This window comes from Ctenopharyngodon idella, chromosome 11 (assembly GCF_019924925.1).
Source record: "Ctenopharyngodon idella isolate HZGC_01 chromosome 11, HZGC01, whole genome shotgun sequence".
Classification (NCBI taxonomy): Eukaryota; Metazoa; Chordata; class Actinopteri; order Cypriniformes; family Xenocyprididae; genus Ctenopharyngodon; species Ctenopharyngodon idella.
In genome coordinates this window covers 2,007,321-2,023,118 of record NC_067230.1, presented here as the reverse complement: position 1 = coordinate 2,023,118, position 15,798 = coordinate 2,007,321, and the positions used below count along the sequence as shown (strand labels likewise).

The 15,798-nt window shown below is 38.6% G+C and overlaps 1 protein-coding gene across 1 annotated transcript; it reads left to right on the top strand.

Annotated features, from left to right (window-relative positions):
• The first annotated feature begins 10,142 nt into the window (after positions 1-10,142).
• Positions 10,143-14,211, top strand: atp5f1b (ATP synthase F1 subunit beta). Its single transcript, XM_051912643.1, is given in 11 exon segments — positions 10,143-10,323; positions 10,961-11,134; positions 11,251-11,425; positions 11,577-11,698; positions 12,603-12,787; positions 12,893-12,964; positions 12,966-13,052; positions 13,140-13,262; positions 13,338-13,550; positions 13,641-13,842; positions 13,953-14,211. Coding segments are annotated over 11 exon segments (1,557 nt in total). The 5' UTR covers positions 10,143-10,217; the 3' UTR covers positions 14,051-14,211.
• The last annotated feature ends 1,587 nt before the right edge of the window (positions 14,212-15,798 follow it).

The window sequence follows — 15,798 nt, the reverse complement described above, 5'->3', positions numbered from 1 at the left end:
TAAAGTTATATGGTAGTGTAATTTCCTCACAGCCAAAGCTTTCTCATCATCAGACTCATCTGGTCTTGATGGCACTAACTGAATTGGCTCTGCCCAGAGCTGGTGCTGACATGACACGCAAACAGGCAGGCAGATGTTCGAGGACCAGCACATTACTCATTACTGTTCTCCGCCTCATTCTCTGTTTTCTCTCTTTATCATTTCCCCTTTTTTTTTTTTTTTTTTTTTTTAAAAAAAAACAGTGGCCGAGAAGGTCAACAGCATTTAGAGAGGATGATTTTCTCTAATGAAGATGCCCACCCTGTACTACAGAAGTCAGGTGAGAGGAGGGCGCTCCGCTCTCCGGGGTTGCCGTCCCCAGCTCTTTGCTGCGCTTGCGGGCTCTGCATCATGCTGGCGGGCATTAACATCACCCTGGTGGGCGCGCTTGCCTTTACTAAACTCCTCCCCTTAAACAACCCTCCCATCATCATCGGACCCATCCTCCTCTTGGTGGCCTTTTCATTTTTTGGAGCGTGTTGCATCTGCAGTCGCCGACCCATCAGACAAACTTCTCGCACATCTGCCGGACGGGACCGCTGGCCGTTGATGAGGATGGGCAGAGCTGTGTTTGAGATGGAGACCAGCGAGCCCACTCTACAGGACACCACAGCCATTCAGTTCAGTCCAACAAACTCTCCAAGCTCCTCCCACCGCTGCAGCCCCAACCACCTTCCTGGTGCTCCACTCCACCCTTCAGAAACTTATGGGTTTTCAAAGGGAAATGATGTGAGAACTCATAGTTTAGACCATGCCATGCTGGATCAAACCCTTCAACCCTCTGAACTGCCTGTCTGACATCCACAGGTCTTTAAGATGTTTCATAGTATGCATGAGCAGACATGTAATAGACCACGAACGAATTCAACTTTCCATCAGCTCACAGGGTCGGTATGACCTTTGGAATAAGGTTTTGAAATAAGAAAAGCATATCATAATTTCATCATCTCAGGCTCAGAATAGTATGAAAAGGAAGACTGGCTAATACAGGATTAATGCAGGATCAATTTGAAAGTGTTTGATCCAGCGCTCCAGTCCTTTCTGACAAATCAGATCTGGCAAATTGACTGTGAGCTGTAGTTAGAATTAGAGAATCTTGAACAAGGCTGGTGATGAATTCTGTTCATGCAGAAAAAGATTGGCTTTACTCTGAAAGACTGCAGTGGAAATTATTTACAGTGCAGCTGTACTTCAAAATGCATTTTACTTCAAAATGCAGCCCCCCCATTCACTGCCATTATAAACCTTGGAGGACTAAGGATATTTTTAAATATATCTCCAATTGTGTTCGTCTGAAAGAAGATAGTCATTTACACCTAGGATGGATTGAGAGTGAGTAAATCATGGGATAATTTTCATTTTTGGGTGAACTATCCCTTTAAGATCCTTTTTTATTTGCAATGTGTATCACACGTTGTTGAGTCTCTGTTAAAGAATGTTGTCATCTGTGGTCTGATTGTGTTGTTTTTGACATCAAAAATGTTTAATTGTAACCATTTCATTATTATTATTATTATTATTATTATTATTATTATTATTATTATCTGTAAACATAAATCTGGAGATGCACAGACATTACAATTTTGGCCGATACCAATAAGCTGCCTATTATTTTCATGTTATGGTGATGTTATATTAAAATGATATACTGTTTAGTCTTAATAAATTAAAAATAAAAGTTACTATCAATCATTTTAAATGCTACAAGTGAATTTAAGCATCACAACAGTTTTATTGCATATTTTATTTAACAACGGAGTTATTAAATTATTATTTTTAAAGATTAAGTGAGCATTAAATAATGGCAGATGTAATGTTACTTTATTTTGTTTTTAGTTACATGAACAATTGAAGATTCAGTATTGACAGATCTTTAAATATCTCAGCTGATAACTGTCATACTGAAAATGTATTGTATATCCTTACTTAAATCTAGAATACATGGTGTTTTGTTGTATTATTTAGTGTCCTGTTATTTATAAATATAATAGACACTTCAAGGGTTAGTTCACCCAAAAATGAAAATTCTGTCATTAATTACTCACCCTCATGTCGTTCCACACCTGTAAGACCTTCGTTCATCTTCGGAACACAAATTAAGATATTTTTGATAAAATCCGATGGCTCAGTGAGGCCTCCATTGCCAGCAAGACAATTAACACTTTCAATGCCCAGAAAGATACTAAAGACATATTTAAAAACAGTTCATGTGACTACAGTGATTCAACCTTAATGTTATGAAGCGACAAGAATATTTTTTGTGCGCCTAAAAAACAAAACAACAACAACTTCAGGCCTCACTGAGCCATCAGATTTTATCAAAAATATCTTAATTTGTGTTCTGAAGATGAACAAAGGTCTTACGGGTGTAGAACGACATGAGGGTGAGTAATTAATGACAGAATTTTCATTTTTGGGTGAATTTACCCTTTAAAGCTGACTGATGTCTCTCCAAATTGTTAATGACTAATTTAACTTTAGCTTTTTTATTTGCTGCAATTTCTTTGTCATATTTTTACATTGCTCATTGGAAGGCTGGTGCTGCCACCTCAATCTCAATGAGTTTGCCTTTTATTATTTTACTATCTATATAATGTCACGTTAAACACAGTATTTCTCTGTTCTTCTTGTCTGTTAGGTGACTTGAATAATCTGTGATAAGGGAAATAAGCACATTCAAAAATTAGCTCAAATATTTACAATGATAAATAGGGAAATATGACAACTTCCTGTCAACACTTTCCAAAAAACATTATGTGTCCTGCTTTTCAACAATTTGTTCCTCCTGACAACCATGACAGACAAAAACCCTCACTGGTCCAAGAGCTACACAAATTACAACAACACTACTGTAAAATCCTCCTCAGATACATGGGTGATTATTCAAAGCCAACCTGAGCAATTTGGATTTATATCACAGAGCACAGAAAACTCTTATCGTACAGGACAAATTTGTACAGGCAGTGCTAGTAACAGCTAAGGTGTGTTTGTTCAGTTGCACTGTTGCACCATCTGTGCACACAACACAATTACTGCTGCCTCTGAGACGCCTCAGCATTTGCTACACATGCACATCAGGGTACAGCCAATGTAACAAGCTTCACTGTATGTGTGCCTTTCATCATATACCCTTCAAACTCTCAGAGAAAAAAGGTACACAAGGGTACAAATAATGTTCCTCGAAGAACAGTTTTGTACCTTTTCAATAACAGTACCTTTAATGGTACAGGAAAGACCTCTGATGATACTGTTTGGTACCTTTCAATGTACAATTTAAATGAAGGTGCATAAATGTTCTCACATCAAGGGTACAAATGATAGGCAAAATTACTGATTACTGCATGATTGATTGCTGTGTTAATTATTAGGCATAGCAACAAGACTCTGATTGGTTGAAGTCCTGCAGCCATTACGGAATTTTCAAATAGAACAGAGAGCGGGAAGCAGACTACTAGTTTTGCCCCTTTATCAACATAAAATCTCTTTAAAGGGTGGATTTTAAACTTGAAGACGATGAAATTTAAAGGTGAGTTTTGACAATTTACGTTTATATTAAGTCAAAAATGTAAATGTTTCAGCCACTCAATGTGAAATTAGTGAGTTAAATGCGAGCTATGCACTCAATGCTTCTAGCCATTTGTATACATTTTTTTTAATCTTTTAAATGCAATGAATGGCTTTAGTATTAAATAATCGCAACTACATATAGATTGTTTGCTTAACACTGCCCATTGCCACAATGGTAATAATGTCCCTAAACTCAGACATACAGTAACAGAAACCCTTTTAAATGACAAAATAACAGATCATTAAACACTAACACATCACCCCCTATATTAATTTTGAGTAAAAACACATAATATAATGCATAATTTTAACATTTACTCTCCTTTAACAGCTGGAAGCAAAGGATTCTGGGAACTAGAAATCTGCTATAACTGCTTATAATTAGTTACTGAGTTCACATACGTTTTTTCTATTAAGTTCAATAAACTTTCAGTAATATTTTAGTAAAATGAACTTGTTTTATTTAGTAAATTTGACTGTTAGGTTTTACAGTTTATAGATATAAATTTGTTTACAGTGTATTACTGTATTTTCAGGTACAGATTATTACTAATTGTCTCGTATTGTCATTTACAGTATTAGTAGGCTACAGTTGAGTTTAATATCATTTATTTTAAACAAAATTCATTTTCTACCTGTATAAAACAATCCTATTGTTTTTGCCACAAAATAAAAAAGGTAATTTTTCTCTCACAATTTGACATTTTTTTTCTTCCAATTGAATTTTGAAATATAAACTCACAATGTTGAGTTATACAGTCAGAATTATCTCGAGATTATAAAATATTTTTTTCAGGATTCTTTGATAGAAAGTTAAAAGAACAACATTTATTTGATAAATGTCTTTACTGTCACTTGAATCTATTTAATGCATCCTTGTTGATTAAGCGTTTGTTTGTTTGTTTGTTTTAAGTTCGGTTCGGGTCCCGTATCCGCCGAGGCGATGCATAGACTTAGATTATGGGGCTCTCAGATGGAGCTGTTAGAGGAGTATTAGAAGGGCCCAGCCCTTTCTCTCCCTCTCTCAACAGACTCTGAGGGTCCCGTTCTGGATCTGGAAGCTCGTTCTGCGATTTGATCCGCTGTGAACATAAACCTGCTTTCAGGGGAGTCTAGCTTAGAGGAGCAAGACGTTGAGGGGGGTTATGAAATGAGTACAGCTGGTGAGCAGTTGTCATCCTCAAAATCTTGTGAGGAGCTGCCTGAGGTTGTTACACGCAGTGGCTAAATTAGTGTGGCCCAATTAAAGAAGGGAAGGACCACGTAGTAAACTGGATGAGCGCTTCCTCACCAGCAGTTGGGCCCAACCACTGAAGCGAAACCTCCCCTTCTTCTGGAAATCCCTGTATTCCACCAGTGTTCACAATCCCACAGCGGCGGATTATGGGTACAAGTCGATGCCTCAGGTAGAAGAGACATTTACAGGCTATCTCTCTCCTGCGTTGGCTTCATCATTGAAGAGGCCGACCTTGCCTTCCAGGCCCTGCAGAATAACATCTCTGGTTGGCAAGGCCTATGAGGCAGCGGGCCATGGAAGTGTTGCAGACCTACCAGGCTGACCTAAAAGAACTGGACACTGGAGAGGGGTTAAGCCTCGATGCGGTTAAAGAACTCTGCAGAGCCACAGATCTGTCTCTTTAGCAAACGGCCCACACCATTTGCCATTCAATGGCTTATGCCTATCAGGCATAAAAGAAAGAAAACTGTACTCTGTGGACTTACAGCTTGAAGATGTTGACAGTAAAGCTTATTGTGTCTTAAATTCAATCCAAGGATTGGTTTGTCATGATAGATTAGAAGGATGCATATTTTCACATAGAGATTCTGCCTGTTCACAGGAAGTTCCTGAAGCTCGCTTTTGGAGGGGAGGGGAAGCTTACCAGTATCGTGTTCTTCCATTTGGCCTAGTCTCGCCTCCTCGAACCTTCACCAAGTGCATGGATGCAGCTCTGGCTCCATTGCGACTCCAGGGCATTCAAGTGCTAAATTATATTGGCCAATTCTAGATCGGTCACAAGAGATGGCGCTTCAGCATCAAGGTGTCGTCCTCGCTCATTTCAAGAATTTAGGTTTGAGGTTGAATCGCAAGAAATGTGTATAAAAATCAACACCATTTTCAGCTGAACAATGACACTATTTTCTTTTTGAGCTACTTTACAGCCGAATTGAACTCGGTTTGCATCACAGAATTATTATTTTCGTGTTGATCACTGTAAAGCTGCTTTAAATCAATATGTATTGTAAAAAAGCTATAAAAAATAAAAGTGACTTGACTTGACTTTGCTTTCTTCTTTTCAGTCGCTCTATCCCCCAGTTTCACAGACAAGGCTTAAGCTAGTCCCAGACTAAAATGCATGTTTGAGCTGTTTTAACTGAAAGCAACTTGTACTGACACATCTTAAAATTTGTCACTGCCATTGTTTTGTCTCAAGATGCACACCAGTAATGTTTTTTTCTAGTGTATGTTTATAAAAGCTATTTTTGTCAATGCGTTGATATGCGGTTCCTAGGTTGTTCTGAGCAGTTTTTAACACTTTGCTACGTGGTTTTCAGTGTTTTGGGTGGCTCCTGTGTGTTGACGTGTTTGCCAAGGTTTTCTGTGCGGTTGTTAACTTGTTTTATGTGGTTGCTGGACTCTTCTGATTGTTTTTTGGTGCTTTGCTATGTGGTTGTTAGGATTTTGAGTGGTTGGTTGAAATTTGGTTGCTATTAAGTTAGGGTAGGTTAGGGTCCCTCACATGGTTTGCAACTTGACGTGCTGTGAAGGCTTGTGGGCATCAGTGATGCCGAGAGCTATGCCACTGGTACTTCACAACTACTGGTAGGGTCACCCAGTGGACAGGTCTCAGCTGAGATGCCAGACGAAGACAAACCACCTGGTTCTGGACACCAGCAGATTGTTCTCACAGGAACATCAGGCCAACAACATCAGATTTACTTGAATGGAAGAAAATTCAAACTGATTCAAGTTACGAAGAAAGTGTATGGTGTCATGTCAGTTACACTTTTTCCGTAAGTTGAATAGGGAAGGTGTAGGACGTAGCTTAAGCTTTGTGAACTGCAAGACTTTTACACTTTCTTTTACGTTGAATACGGAAATTGCTCTGGCGGAAGCTAGATATTTTACTTCATAACTTGTTTAAATATGGATTTTTTTTTTTTTACACAAACGTATTGCTTCGCTTCATAAGGACTTTATTAACCCCCGGAGCTGTGTGGAGTATGTTTATGATGGATGGAAGCACTTTCTTCAGCTCATACTCATTGGTCCCATTCACTGCCATTATAAAGCTTGGATGCGTCAGGATATTTATTAATATTTCGCTGATTCTGTTCATCAGAAAGAAGAAAGTCATATACACCTAGGATGGCTTGAGGGTGAGTAAAGCTTGGGCTAATTTTCATTTGAAAGTGAACTAATCCTTTAAAACTATGATAGCCCTGTGTTGTGGGTTGCCAGAGCATTATTATGTGGTTGATGATGTGAACAAAATATAAAAATGAGATATTTTAGTCAAGTTGTCAAATGTCATTCGCAATGTTTTGATGCATCTATATGCATCTAGACAAAACTGCCCTTAAGGGAATCGTTCACCCAATACAAAAGAAAATATTTGGGAAGTTATTAAGTCAGCGTGGTGTTGTTTTGGATTCCATTACCTTTCATTATGTGGACAAAAACAGCTGAAACATTTAAAATATCTACTTTTCTGTTCTACAGAAGAAACAAAGGGGCTTTTCACACTGCGCTTAATCCCGGGTTATCGTCATTCTAAACACTGCCTTTAACCCTAGGTAAAGGGACGTTTCACACTTGAAATTTAGAAGCAGGGTTAACAACGCTTTTTCTTCGGGGTTGTAAAACCCTGCTCTGGAGCAGAGTTAGCACCTCTTTTACACTGTTAACCCAGCATTGATGTGCCAAACGTGTACAGCGTAAAACGATGCAGTGTTAGAATGTTAAAGCTAGACTCATAGCAACAAACAACCAATTGTGTGCCTTATATTCACATACTTTGGACAGTCATGGAAACAGCTCGCATTGTATATAAACAGTTAATTCAGCATTTAAGAGGAAAAATGTCAAAATGCTGACAGAAAAAGTGACAATTGGAGTGAAGAAAAGAACATTTCATTCTTATATAGTCCGATAAGTATAAACTTGATAGTAAAGTATATAATATGAGGATGTGCAATGCTTGAGCATTTATGTAAACATAAATGCGCCCTTTGTCCAGTCAGTGACACTGACACCCAAATATGCAAATAAGGATGTTAACCCAGGGTTTAGGAATGTACAGTGTGAAACAGAATCTTATGAATACTCAGGATTAGTTGTTAACCCCAGGTAAATTATGATCAGTGTGAAACGTGAAGCAACATAACACAGGATTTAGAATGACCAATGGTTAACTGTTTCAAGTGTGAAAAAAGCCCTAAAGGCATACAGGTTTGGAACTTGTCTATGTGTGTTGAAATCAGTGTAGTGTACACTTACCTGCCACTACTGATGTCAGCGACTATTACTGAACGTCCAAAGATAAACCACCTGATTCTGGACAGCAGCAGATTGGCCTGATGTTCCTGGCAGAAGATCACAGTTCCCGTGACAAGGACAACAACATCAGAATTACCTGAACTGAAAAAAATTCACTCTGATTATATATATTTTATATGTGGAAACCACTGATTGATGGAAGCAACCATTTGAAAATAATATAGAAAATAATATAGAAACAGGAAACAGAATCCTTAAAAACAAAACTCAGGAAAATGAGTATACTTAATACACATTATTGACGAAGACAGACAAACACTGACGGAGAATTGAAGGTTTAAGTTCACAGAGCAAACAAAGGAACTAATGAGATAATTAATGGACGACAGGTGAGTAGGATAACTAATTAAACAGACTGAGGAAAACTAGGTCACAGGACAGAACTAAAAACACAATGAAAACAATAGAACAGGGTATACTCGTTACAATTATATTATATTATATTATATTATATTATATTATATTATATTATATTCTCATATGTGTGTCACTTCTAAACTCAAGCAAACAATCTGAAGTCAAGTCATCTTTATTTATATAGCGCTTTATACAAATTGTTTCAAAGCAGCTTTACAGTGATAAACAGGAAAATTCAGTGATGCAAACAGACTTTAAAGAGTCAGTTCACACAAAATGGAAAAAAGTCAATAGTCAATGAGGGGCGAGATCTGCTTGGTTACAAACATTCTTCCAAATATCTTCCTTTGTGTACAGCAGAACAAAGAAATTTATACAGGTTTGGAACAACTTGAGGGTGAGTAAATGATGACAGAATTTTCATTTTTGGGTGAACTATCTCTTTAATTCTGCTGAAAAGCAGCTCTAAAAAGACAATAGTAAACGGTCATTAATCAGCTAAAATCAGTTTAGTGTTGATTCAGTTCAGATGAGTTCAAAACTGCTGTCGTCATCCAGATCCATTCAGTTGTCATCCAATAGTGTCAGTGCATTCAAATCCATGTTGCTATTGACAAAATCAGAAGTTCAAAACTATAAACAACAGCCTATTTTATGTATATTGCAAAATATGCATCTATATACAAATATTTATGTAGTCTGAGAGAAGTAATGTGTTTTGATGACTTCAATAAAAACAGGCTATCTATTACAACATTGTAGCTCACAGCAGGCCTGTCTCTGTCTCTTAAGCTATTGTGAAAAATCAGTTTTCCTTTTGTTCAAATATTAGGTTTTGCACATTAAACTTATATGAATATGGGATAACTATCCTGAGTCATACATTGCAGATTGGATATTTTTTATCTAATCGAGCAAAAAAAAAAAAATTATAAAATGTTTAATATTCCCATATGTTATAGTTTTATTTCTTCGTCAGAACAAATCATAATGGGCTTATTGGCCAGTCACATACTAAGACAGATGTTTCTTGACAGAGACAGGAACTTGACAACAACTGTCACTCATTCACAACTTTTGACCATTACATTTCCAAAACCGTTCAGTCTTGATAACTGGATAACGTTAAACAACACCGACACCTAGAGGTCACAAGCTAGCAAACATAGGCTAGGAATCGTTCCTTGACATTGAGTTCACTAGGCTATGCATGTAAGAACCTGCGATTTCGACGTAAGGTTTACGGTTATATCTAATGTACTCAAAAGCATTGCATATTTATTGTGTTCTAAAACAGATGTGGAACACGCACACATACTTACTACTACCTGTGTATATTACATCTAAAACAACCGCATTCTAGCCTATATAATAATAATAATAATAATAATAGCATGGCGGTCTGTTATTGATCCATTATTTTTGCGCAAATGCACTCATATATTTATAGGCTACTATGGTATTACATTTGGCCAAAATCTTCCATATTATTGTTCAATGGTTCCCCAGCACATACACTTTAATGCCATTTCAGTTCATTGTAACGATGCCCAGTCTGTCCTTCAGCACTGACGCATGCGTAGACGCTCAGTACCCGTGTCGCCATGTCTGCTACGCATGCGCAGTGTGAGGCTCAAGCGGCACTATATATAAGCTCGTGAGCCTCTGCCCCATTCCACCTTCAGCCATTTTAACAATGTTGGGAGCTGTGGGACGCTGCTGCACTGGGGCTTTGCAAGCTCTCAAGCCCGGGGTGACCCCCCTGAAGGCCCTCAACGGAGCTCCAGCAGCACTGTTTTCTCGTAAGTAGAAATTATTGGTTTTTAGAATAGTTAGTTTTAACGCAGCTCTTCTGACAGCAAACGTCTCCGCCAGCGCGAGACTGCTAAATGGCAGCATGCGGACAGCAAGTGCAGGCCGCAAAGTTTTAACTGGAAGAGTTTCAGTGATTGCTTTCGCCTGATGCACTACATGTATGTTGATTTGTGGTGGAAATATGCTGCCATAATGGAATACTCCATTTAATGACAACAACTAACTCTGTTTTGTAAGAAAACCGGAATGACCTTTATGTGTCATGGAGAGGAGGCTCGCGCTGCTAGCTGTGTTCGCAGCTCGCGAGGTCAAGATACACAGAAGAATGTGGAATTAGATCATGAGTTAATGCAACCTCATTTATGAACCTTTACCAATTTAAGAGCACATTGTAGGGGGGTCCCAACAGATTTTTAACGGCTTTATCTAGAATATCGACTCGCTTACGTTCATTCATTAGCCTGTTTTGACTTCTCATGTCAATAAGCAAACCAAAAACCACAGCGACACAACTTTCAGAATAAGAGCTTCTGAGTTTGTATTTTTTTGTAATTTGGCTTCAGTTATAAATAGGTTACTTTCTATGTCAGTTGCATGTGATACATTTTTCTTCCTTCCTTTTAGGCAGGGATTATGCTGCTCCTGCCGCAGCTGCTGCCGCCGCCAGCGGGCGTATCGTTGCGGTCATCGGTGCCGTAGTGGACGTCCAGTTTGACGAGGGCTTGCCCCCAATTCTCAATGCCCTGGAAGTAGCCGGCCGTGACTCCAGGCTAGTCCTGGAGGTAGCTCAGCATCTGGGTAACATGACTAAATCTCTACTGAAACGATTTCTTTAATGCTAAACCCTGAATTGTAAAGTCATGGTGAATTTGTACATAATGTTGTTTTTTTGTTTTGGTTTTTTTTTTTTATAGGGGAGAGCACCGTCCGTACCATTGCTATGGATGGTACTGAGGGACTGGTGCGTGGTCAGAAGGTTCTTGACACTGGTGCCCCCATCAGAATCCCTGTGGGACCTGAGACGCTTGGCAGGATCATGAATGTCATTGGTGAGCCCATTGACGAAAGAGGACCAATTACCACAAAACAGTGAGTATTTATGAAGACAACTAAAGCAGCCTCGTTGTTTTTGCAAGCTAATTTGATTGGTGTTTAAGCCTCTTGTAAAGTAGATAATTTGAGATGCAGATAGATGTGTGGCAATGTTTTTGAAAGTTGAATATTGTGATCTGTTCTTCAGGACTGCCCCAATCCATGCCGAGGCCCCAGAATTCACAGACATGAGTGTTGAGCAGGAGATTCTGGTCACAGGAATCAAGGTCGTAGACCTGCTGGCCCCCTATGCCAAGGGTGGCAAGATTGGTATGTATTTATACACTACCATACAAAAGTTTAGGAACTGATTTAATAAAAAAAAAAAAAAAAACTTGTATTTTGCAAGGATGCATTAATCAAGTGACTGTAAAATCATTCACATAATTTTACAAAAGATTTAAAATAAATGCTGATCTTTTCACGTTTCTATTTGTCAAATAATCCTGAGGAAAAAAAAGTATAACATTTCCACAAAAAATATTTAAAGGGATGGTTCACCCAAAAATAAAAATTTTCCATTTACTCCCCCTCATGTTGTTCCAAACCTGTATGAGTTTTTCTTCTGTTGAACACAAAAGGAGATATTTAAAAAAAAAAAAAAAAAAAAAAATGTTGTTTATCAGACAGGTGACGGTAGCCATTGACTTCCATAGTGTTTTTTTTTTTTTTTTTTTTTTTTTTTTCTCCTCCCTCCCATATTATGGAAGTCAGTGGCTACCATCAACTGTTTGATAACCAACATTCTTTAAAATATCATCTTTTGTCTTTGGAACAACTTAAGGGTGAGTAAGTGATGACAATTTTCATTTTTGGGTGAACTATTCCTTTAAGCAGCACCGTTGCTTTCAACATTAAGTGTTTCTTGAGCAGCAAATGATTTCTTAAGGATCATGTGACACTGAAGACTGGAGCTATAATGCTGAAAATTCAGCTTTATTACAGGAATAAGGTTTAAAATAGAAAAGTTATTTTAAGTTAAGATCAAACTTGTGTTATTGTATTTGATTCAAATGTAGCGTTTGAGCATTTGTGATCTTACTGAGCCCAAACTTTTGAATGGTTTATTTTTATTATTAAAATTCAAATGGTGGCAAAGGGTGTTTCATGGTTTTTGCTTGTTTTGAACCATGCTATACTTTAGCAAACTAAAGGCACCTTTTCATTTCTTCAGGTCTTTTCGGTGGTGCTGGTGTGGGAAAGACTGTATTGATTATGGAGCTGATCAACAATGTGGCCAAGGCTCATGGTGGTTACTCAGTGTTTGCTGGCGTGGGAGAGAGAACCCGTGAGGGAAACGATCTCTACCATGAGATGATTGAGTCTGGTGTCATCAACCTGAAGGACACCACCTCAAAGGTAACTTGCAGATCTAAATAATCTTGTACAGTTGTTAAATTTGAATTAAAAACTATTACCTATACTTCAGAATTGCTGTTAAGAGGTCCTTTTGGTTCCCATTAGGTGGCGCTGGTGTACGGACAGATGAACGAGCCTCCAGGTGCCCGTGCCCGTGTGGCTCTGACTGGACTGACCTGTTGCTGAGTATTTCCGTGACCAGGAGGGCCAGGATGTGTTGCTCTTCATTGACAACATTTTCCGCTTCACCCAGGCTGGATCAGAGGTCAGTGTTTGGAAGTCTAAACCTGTTTTTTTGTTCTTAGTCTGAAATGATTGTTTTATTGATTGGGATTTATTTCTGTTTTCATAGGTGTCTGCCCTGCTGGGCCGTATCCCCTCTGCTGTGGGTTATCAGCCAACTCTGGCCACTGACATGGGTACCATGCAGGAAAGAATCACCACAACCAAGAAGGGTTCAATCACATCTGTGCAGGTATGCCTCTTTTGTTTGCCCAGCACACTCCGCTTCCTGGATCTCTTCATGTTCTACAATATCATTCTCTCATAGGCCATCTATGTGCCTGCTGATGACTTGACTGATCCTGCCCCTGCCACCACTTTCGCTCACTTGGACGCCACCACTGTGTTGTCCCGTGCCATTGCTGAGCTGGGCATCTACCCTGCCGTGGACCCACTTGACTCCACCTCCCGTATCATGGACCCCAACATTGTGGGATCTGAGCATTATGATGTAGCCCGTGGTGTCCAGAAGATCCTCCAGGTGAGCACCGATGAGTACGGGCTTCATCTGAGCACTTCACACCTTTTTGAATTACAATCATGACCTTGTTCCTGCTCTTCTCTTGTCTAGGACTACAAGTCCCTGCAGGATATCATTGCTATTCTGGGTATGGATGAGTTGTCTGAGGAGGATAAGCTCACAGTGGCTCGTGCACGTAAGATCCAGAGGTTCCTGTCTCAGCCCTTCCAGGTCGCTGAGGTCTTCACTGGACACATGGGCAAGCTGGTGCCCCTGAAAGAGACCATCAAGGGCTTCAAGGCCATTCTGGCTGGTAAGTCTCAATCCCTTCTGTTTATTTTTGCTGTTTCTGTTGCACTTACTTTTGGGAATATAATACTGTTTTTGTTCAGTGTTGTTCAAAGTGTTTTTCTTTTTCCTTAGGTGAGTATGACGCTTTGCCCGAGCAGGCCTTTTACATGGTGGGACCCATTGAGGAGGTCGTCCAGAAGGCAGAGAAACTGGCTGAGGAGCATTCGTAAACGAGTCTGTTTAAATGTGTCAGGGCGGGTTGAATGAAAAGGAGGAGCACTTGGTTTGTAATGTCACATTCAAAAACAAATTGTATCTTTATCGCTGGTCATTCTGAAGTTCTATTTAATGTTTCCAATTAATGGTGGAAATAAAACTGTCTTACCGTGAACAGTTTCTTTGGCTTTTTATTTTTAATTTGGCTGCTGCCCTATAAAGCCTACTCTATTGTATGATGCATGAATTTCTAAGGCCTAAAAATTATCAACATGTTCATCTTTTTTTTTTTTAGCAAAGTTGATAAAGTAATCATAAACTTGTCAATATTTTACATCTCATTTTTCATGTTCATTTCTCAAGTTTCTCTGAGCTTTGATCTTAAAACTAAGTGTTTAAATATCTTACTAAGGTAGACTTATGAAATAAAGTTCTTTACATAAAAACAAAAAACAAACAAATCATTGTCATTTAAAACCATTCTCGTAAAGGTGGGTCAGAATTTATTTCTGCATGCTGGGATACTGGGGCAAAATGGTAACCATGAAAGAATGTAGTATAGTTGGCAAGTCAGTTTTGAACACTGCTGGACAAATATCTTAAAGTGCCCTTATTATGCCTTTTTCAAGGTTCCTAATATGGTTTTGGGAGTCTCCAACAGGTTTACATGCATGCAAGGTCAAAAAACACAAATTTTCTCATATACATTTAATTTCACATCAGTTCTCAATTCATAAACGATTCGTTAGAAGCAGTTCAAAGAATCATTTCTCTAAACCATAGACTGTAAAAAGGACTTCACTTACAGGTTGAGATTCAGAGGAGCAAGCTGATCCAAATAAACTGGGCACTGATCCATATTTTAAGACCAAGCGTTTTGTGAATCCTCAGAGTCGACTCTTACTTTTGAGAGACAATAACTTTATATACGGTGCACTTTCAGATTTAAAACCTTGCAGAATGTTTTCATTCACATATTTAAAAATGCATAATAGGGGCACTATAAGACCAAGCGTTTTGTGAATCCTGCGTTAAACTCCCCGAGGTTTGAGAAGCAGTCGTCAGTAAAATGACGGGAACACAAAAGATTGTACTGCTGTGGTATTGTTGAAAAAAATGAATTTTCTCTGGCATCTGCGCGCACAATACGAGGGCGGGGAATATACTTACGCTTCGTTGTGACTTCACAACGAAACGGCTTAGGATTCGTTTTACAAACGACTCATTTAATTGACTCAGAGTCGACTCTTACTTTTGAGAGACAATAACTTTATATACGGTGCACTTTCAGATTTAAAACTTTACAGGATGTTTTCATTCACTTAAAGCTATGTTACACACTACATGAAAGGTATTTTCAAAAATCCATAACGGGCACTTTAACACAAACTGTATTTTCACAAACTGTATTTTTTGGTGTTTGATATACTGGGTAAAGTATCAGCATACCCATTTGATTTTATATTAAATATCTCCTCACGCATAAAATATTAATTCTGAATGGAGATGTTTGGAAAATCAACTACCACAATTTCAGCTAGTCATGTCTAGGTTGAGCAATCTTTTTATATGTGTATATTGAATAGCAAGGCCTTTGAAATTGCTTGCAGATCTTATGTTTATGCTATTCTTCGTTTCCAAAGTTTTGCTGCTGCTTACAGTCTAAATTTAGATCTGTGTGTCCCAGTTCAAATCGGTAGAAAAGGGGACTACCATGAGCGGTATTAACAACTGACCACATGGTGGAGCCATAGCCCAACAA